Raw genomic sequence first — 7430 nt, forward strand, 5'->3', positions numbered from 1 at the left:
CTGGAGGGCCCCCCGTTATTGTGTGAACCCTATAAAAAAGATCAGGAAGTCTTCTCTGGCTGCAAGGTGGTTGCTTAAATTAAATGGGGGAGGGACAGTCCGGGAAATCCTTGAATGTAAAGGTAATGAGCCCAAATGTTTGTGAGCCCTCAAACATTTTCTTTCCTTCCTATGGGGTGCTGTGTGAATGTGTGCTGGTGGGGGGGTGGTGAGTCGGGGGCTCCCACGTTCCAGCTTCTGCTTTGCACTGCACCTAACCAGTACTCAAAACCATACGCATCTTCCAGACGGTGCTTCGTCTCCTGCTGCCTGCCCTATGCATGCCGACAAAGCCATCTCTGGGTGAGGGCTGCCTCACCCACATGGTTGCCTTGGGGCTGTAGGCCTGGCGCAAGCTGTGAGGTCTGGGGGCGTGGGTATTGAGGCCAGGAAAAGACTGGGACAGGGCACTGTCACAAGAGTTTGGGGCTGTGGTGGAGCTGGCACATTTTGCTGCTCAGAAAATGATGTAACTTTTTCATGCCTGACCACTTTGCTCCGGGAGGAGGAAAAAGCAGGCCAGAGGAGCAATTAGGTAAAGGCAACGAGGTCTTTTGAGGAAAAAGCGCGGTCTCCATCTTCTCTGACTTGATTTCTCTTTATTCTGTCTCCCTGCCTTGCACCCCCGTACCCCTACTGCTGGCTCTCTCTTGGGTCGCTGGCTTTGCCTTGGCCTCTTCCCTTGGGCTTACCCCACAGCTGGTACGTGACAATGCAGATCTGCGTTGTGAGCTTCCTAAATTGGAAAAACGACTTAGGGCTACGGCTGAGAGAGTTAAGGCCCTGGAGGGTGCACTGAAGGAGGCCAAGGAGGGCGCCATGAAGGACAAGCGCCGGTACCAGCAGGAGGTGGATCGCATCAAGGAGGCCGTCCGATACAAGAGCTCCGGCAAGCGGGGCCACTCTGCTCAGATCGGTGAGTGGGGGTAAGAGGCTATAGATGAGCTGGGATTACCTCTGGGGGAGATCAGCACATTCCTAAGTGTCAGGCAACTAGATGATTGCTTTTTCGCCTACCTCCCCCCGAGGACCACCCCACTACCCTCCCCCCAAAAGTGTATAAAAATGAGAGTGAGGTCCTGAGCAGCTTGGTCCAGCTCCAGCTCCATGACTTCCAGGACTGGGATAACTGCAAGGAAGCAGCGTCCTCATGGTCCTTTTCCTTGCTTTACCACAGCCAAACCCGTCCGGCCCGGCCACTACCCAGCGTCTTCACCCACCAACCCCTGTGGCACCCGGAGCCCTGAGTGCATCAGTTACACCAACAGCCTCTTCCAGAACTACCAGAATCTGTACCTGCAGGCTGCGCCCAGCTCCACCTCGGACATGTAGTGAGTGGCCCCGGGCATGGGCTGGAGTCCCCACCTAAGGCTCTCTGCTCTCCACAGGGCATAGTTTGGGTCAGTTTTTGGCTGACACTTAATTCCTTTCCTAAGTAGCTTCATTTTGAACCCTTTCTCACCTTCACACCTACAGTTAGAAGGTGGGCATTGCCCTCTCAGCCTGTGGCCCTGTTTGTTGCCTTGTGTTCTCTGGGGATGGGAGGGGAGTACAGCTCCCTCCTCTTGGGGATTCTGGGTCCTTTGGGTCCTCGAGGGTGGGTGCCAGGGGCAGCATCTCTCTCCTCTGCTCCATCCAGCTTTGCAAACTCCTGTACCAGCAGTGCGGCCCCATCTTCTGGCGGGCCCCTGGCTTCCTACCAGAAGGCCAACATGGACAACGGTGAGTGAAAAATATGGGCGACCAGCCTTTGGGATCCCCAGGGCAAGTTGGAAAGTAGAAGAAAAGTCAGTGACGCTGTACCTACAGCTTGAACACAGCCCATCACTTCAGGGTCTTGGACCTTAGAAGTGGATTCCTCCTATTGCCGTGCCTGTCCCCACCCTCCCCTCCCTTTCCCCTTTTCCTTTCCTTCAGAAGGGATCAGGGAGAACTTTCTCAAACAAAATGAGCAGGCAGCTTGGGGTATTTGAAAATAAAGAGCCACAGACCCAGGTGGCAGCTATACTCCGAAGTCTTGCCTTTTTCTCTAATTGGTCAGGATGAGAGAGGGTTTGGGGAGATGGCTTCTAACATGCCATATTCTTTTTTCTTCTCCTAATCCTATGTTCTCGATGATGATGCCTTCAGGAAATGCCACAGATATCAATGACAACAGGTACACCAGTCGCTGTTGCTCTTGAGTTCTCTGGGTGGGACCCGAAGAAATGATTAAGTTTTCCCTGTGCCCTACTTAGAGGTTCTCTGGAGCCTGCAGGGAAAGGAGGGAATGAGAACCTTCCTCTCCATCACCTTGTCCCCAGGATCTATTCATTCCCTGCCTCTTGGTGCAGAGAGCACATCTCCAATCCCACCTGGGGCTTCTCCCCACTCTGTTTTGTGGTCTGGGGGAATGGCATGACCATCTGATGACCTGGCTTTCTCTCCTTCCTTTGGGCGAGTCGGCTCCATCTCTCCACCTTCGGTTTTCCTTGTATTCCTGTAAACCTCAAGTAGTCCCTGCCTTTTGTTGTCTCATAGGGATGCTATGAGAACACAGTGACAGGAATGTTTTCCTTTATATGAAGCTGACCATGCTGGGTCTGTTCTTCTAGGAGTGACCTGCCATGCGGCTATGAGGCTGAGGAGCAGGCCAAGCTTTTCCCTCTCCACCAAGAGACGGCAGCCAGCTAATCTCCCTCATGGACTGCCGCAAACCTGCACTTTCAGGTAGCTTCAGGCTGCTTCCTCTGACCAGCCTCCGGTTGCCTCCTGTCTTGCCCTCCGCCTCTGTGTTTCTCCTGCTTTCTCTCATCATCTCAAAACTTTTACTATATAGTTGTCCCTCAGCTCCTGCTTTCCCTGCCTGGGGGATACGTCCCTACTGACCCCCAGGCTCTGGACACTGACCTCCCCTCCCCCGCTGATGCTTCCTTTTTGGCCAAAGCAGTAGCCACAGTACTGCCTTTCTGCCACTAGGGGTCACTGCCACACGTCAAAAAGGGTGAGCAGAGGCGGTGCGGGTCTAGAGCCACACCCAGTTCCAGTTTCGGGAATGTAGGGGATTTTAGGAGATCTTGAGAGAGATCAGCTCAACCCCCTCTCTGCCTCCACCCTAAAATAATTTAGGATGGATAGGTATTTTCTTAACCAACTTGCTTCCAGTAAAGGAGGTGTCGTCTTCATTCCTGTACCTGTGTCCCATACATCTCATAACTGTGTAGGTCACCCAGAAGCATTAGGAAATGCCCCAGGAGCGCTTTTTGTCTCTATACTGCAGCATCAGCACCCCCTGCCACCTTGCTCGGCAGAGGCAGAAAATAGCTGTGTTTCCCCTCTCAGACTCCTTATCCCACCTCTGTCCCCAGGTCCTCTCTTCCAGCAGGCCAGGTGCCTTCCTGGTGTCTGTGTGTCCCCAGGCTTCTCACTTGCTTGAGGACCCAGAGCTGGACACTAGGAGCCTGTCTTATTGTCCCCTTTGCATCTCTGGAGACCTAGAAATGAGAGAATATGGCCCATCGCTTGCTGGGCTGCATCCAAGCCAGGCCCTCTCTGGGGCTTTCCGGGATGGTAGGCCAGACACCCATAGGCAAAAAGGCATGAAGAGCGAAGAAAGAGGGGTGGGGAAGAAAGAGGAAGGGCTGGCGTAGAGGAGCAGGCGCTCGGAGAGTGTTGTCCGGTTGTTGGGTAGTAAAGGAACAAGACCGTAAACCAAAGTTTGTACAAATGCCACCCTGTTCCTGTTGAGTGGCTGGGCGAGAAGGTGGTGCCTCACAAGCTCTTTCTCTTTCTTCCCCAGTTTCTAAGAGGGACTGAGGCCTCTCCTCTCAGCATGCTGCAAACCTGTGGTCTGTGACACTAACAACTCCCTCCCAACCCTCGTTGTTCAACTGTACTGTTTGATGTCTTCTCTTACTCTGTATCCCTTTGTACTCTATATCTATATATCAAAAGCTGCTGCTATGTCTCTCTCTTCTCTCTGTCGTACTCTCTAAGTATCTAATGATGTATTTAGCAATTTCTAAGCATAGTATACTCTCCTCATTTGGGGCAATAGGGAGGAGGGTGAATGTTTCTTTTTTCAAACATGCGTCTCTCACACTGAGTGGTGTTAGTCATGGAGATGATAAAAGGAAAAATGGGAGCTAGAGGGCTGTGATCCTTCACACGCATGCACACACACACATGCACACGCACACACACGCACACAAAGCCTTAAGCAGAAGAATGTCTTAGCATCATAAGAAGATACAGAAATAGACTCCTCCCCCCTCCTCTTTCACAGACAGCACAGAGGAGGGTAACATGGAAGAACTGCTAAATTACGCATAGAATTTTCTTCATATATCCCTTAACTGAACCGAGGGAGTGTGGGTGTGCAACTCCACCCTCCAAAGTCTACCTTTTGCCTTCCTCTTCCTGTGCCCTGATCCCCCACCCCAATGACCAAGGACATGGATTATTCCAGGGACCATATCCATTTTTCCTCAAAACTCCTTTTGATAGTCTCTGCCCCAGAACTCGTGAACAAAACCTAGAGTTGCTTTAAAATATTTTGAAAATTTGAGGAGGCAGACCCTTCCCAACGGTCTGTCAATGGCTGCTCATCTATCAGGTGATAGTTGTAGGCAAGTGTAGTCAACTGATTGTTTCTTTGGGTTCGGGGATGAACAGGCTGGGAAATTCCAAGTATTTTTGCCACAGCGATGAGCTGGATTCCTTTTTCTGTCCCATATTGGGCTGCATGTTCTTCCCATCTCCACCTTTTGGTTTGGGACCTTCCAGTTCATTGGCAAAATATCTATCTCAAGATGTCTTCCTTTCAGGCTGGAGCCTGACTTTTCCCCATGATGCATAAAAAACAAATTTTATTTGACAGAATTCCTTTGATAATGTCTCCATCTGGTTTTAAGTGCACTTTAAAGAAAGGAGCAGAGCAGAGTTCCCAGACTGGGGGAGGGTGGTGAGAGGAGAGCTCTCTCCCGCCGCTCTCACTCTCACTGCCCCATGTAATTGATAGGACTGTTACTTTGGTTTCAGACATCCTTTCCTTCCACATGGTGCTAAGGTGGTTTTCTAGGTAACTACAGGGATGGAGCGTGGAGGCCAAAATCAAGAAAGTCCAAGTCAAGAAAGTCTGGCGTCCCCATACCCAGTCTTACATAGGATGGAAGAACAGCATCCCCCAGCAGCAGGGCAACCATCACCTAGCTTCGAAGGCAGGAAAGAAAGCTCGGGATGAGTGCTAGCTTATAAATACAGGCTGTATTGGCCTGGGACTCCTTCAAGGGAAAAAGTTCCTTCTTCCTTTACCTGTTGGGCCCCTCCTAGCAATTACGGAAAAATGCAGGGAAAAAAATCGACCAGAAGGGTGTAGAGTAAATCCAAGGCAGCGATATTCAAACCTTTTTAAAAGTAAATCGTATATAGAATCCTGATAGAAAAATATAACCCAAAGTGACGCAGACCTGAGCAGTTTACATTTTCTTTATTTGCTGGAAAAATGCTTCATTAGTGGAGGAGCTCTTGAATGGTCCTAAGAGTTCAGAACCCGAGGGCTCTGTACAGTAGTTTGCAAACCACAGCTCTGAGGGAAAGGGGTTCAGCCTGGCTCCCCTGCCCCAAACCCCTAATCAGAGCAGAGAGGGAAAGGCCCAATGGGAGAAGAAGGAAGACGCCTGTGCACCTGTAGACTTGAGCTAAGATTTGCCAGCAGGGCTCCTGAGAAGCCAGTGGGCTTTAGGTAATCTTGCCACCAAATGATTCTTTTAAAACACATAAGAGAGCGTGAAGGTGTCAGGCAGATGAGGAGAGAGATGTAAGGGGAATCTAATTCACTTACATAAATAAGAACACACACACAAGGCCTTCACCAGAAACTTCACTCTACATCCCCCCCACCCCAGCATCCCTTTCCAGAGAGCCAGGGTCACTCCCAGGGGCACCTGGTCTGCCCACTCACATCTGCCAAAATGTTGCATGCCAGCGTGGAAGACAAACCAAACCGCACAAACCCCAGTGTGTATTTACTTGATGTACATAGATACCTTGAAAATAAAATAAATGCAATGATGACTCTGTGGTGTTGTCAATCTTTATCCCTCCCCAGTCCCGCTCCCTAACTTGCATTTGATACTGTGGTACATACCCTTCCAGATGTTCTTCTATATATTTACACATTTGTTCCCCCCCCACTGGACAATTTATTCTAGAGATCTTTTCATGTCATTATACATAGATATACTTCATTAAATTAGGGGTGCCTGGGCGGCTCAATAGATTAAGCATCTGATTCTTGATTTTGGTTCCAGTCATGATCTCAAGGTCATGGGATAGAGCCTGTGTTGGACTGCGCTCAGCATGGCCTTTTCAGCATGAGTCTTTAAAAAATTTACTTCATTAAAATATAGATATAATTTTTTATAAACTTATCCTATTATTTAACCATTCTACTACTGGTAGACATCAATCTAGGTTGTTGTAGTTGTTTTTTTTTTAAGATTTTATTTATTTACTTGACAGAGACACAACAAGAGAGGGAACACAAGCAGGAAAAGTGGGAGAGGGAGAAGCAGGCTCCCTGAGGAGCAGGGAGCCCAATGTAGGGCTCCATCCCAGGACCCTGGGATGATGACCTGAACCAAAGGCAGGCGCTTAACAACCACCCAGGCACCCCTAGGTTGTAATTTTTAACAAGAAATGGTATGCCATTCTCTTCATTTTGTCCCCCAGACCCACCTCAGTCCCAGTGACAATTCTGTTCTCCTGTGGGACTCCACTGCTGCTTTGCCAACAGCTCAGTTCTCTTGTCCCAAGATGGTCTACCACATTCACCCTTCTAACCCCTACCATTTTATTTTATTTTTTAATTTAATTTAATTATTTTATTTTAATTTAATTTTAATGTAGGCAACTGGTATGCCCAATGTGGGCTGTGAACTCATGACCCAGAGATCAAGAGGCACATGCTCTCCCAACTGAGCCAGTCAAGCACCCCTGACCCTCATTTTAGAGCATACCCTTATGTGTCCTCTTCGCTCATACCTTGGAGCTTCTGAGATGAATGGAGAAAAGTGCATGACCAAAACACTGGGGCAAATGAATGCCTAGGAAGTTAACTGGCTCTTTGGTGTTGCTCCCGCTTCTGTGTATCCCTCTGGTTTCCTCCCTTGCTTCCCAGAGCAGCTGATCAAAACTCCTCTAGATCCCTTCTCACCTCCTCTCCTAGGCAAACAATGAAGGCAACTGAGCATGAAATTCTTCATCTGCCGTCTATTCCTACACACCTACCTATATCTGCACCGATCCTCTCCTTTCTTGCTCTTAACAAGCGATAAATCTCTCTTCTCCAGACTAAATCAAGTCCCTTCTAGATCCTTCATTCTTGAGATACTAACACAGACCCCAAAAAT

At 49.2% G+C, this 7430-nt stretch overlaps 1 protein-coding gene across 1 annotated transcript in view; it reads left to right on the plus strand.

Annotated features, from left to right (window-relative positions):
• KIF5A (kinesin family member 5A) overlaps positions 1 to 6093 on the plus strand; it is a 31193-nt gene extending 25100 nt beyond the window's left edge. The window contains exons 24-29 of the mRNA XM_032348777.1: positions 739 to 955; positions 1217 to 1370; positions 1679 to 1761; positions 2170 to 2197; positions 2634 to 2748; positions 3818 to 6093. Of these exons, the coding sequence (XP_032204668.1) occupies positions 739 to 955; positions 1217 to 1370; positions 1679 to 1761; positions 2170 to 2197; positions 2634 to 2712 (561 nt within the window). The 3' untranslated portion in view covers positions 2713 to 2748; positions 3818 to 6093. The remainder of the gene's footprint in view (positions 1 to 738; positions 956 to 1216; positions 1371 to 1678; positions 1762 to 2169; positions 2198 to 2633; positions 2749 to 3817) is intronic.
• Positions 6094 to 7430: the final 1337 nt, after the last annotated feature.

Source organism: Mustela erminea, chromosome 6 (genome assembly GCF_009829155.1).
Source record: "Mustela erminea isolate mMusErm1 chromosome 6, mMusErm1.Pri, whole genome shotgun sequence".
Taxonomy (NCBI): Eukaryota; Metazoa; Chordata; class Mammalia; order Carnivora; family Mustelidae; genus Mustela; species Mustela erminea.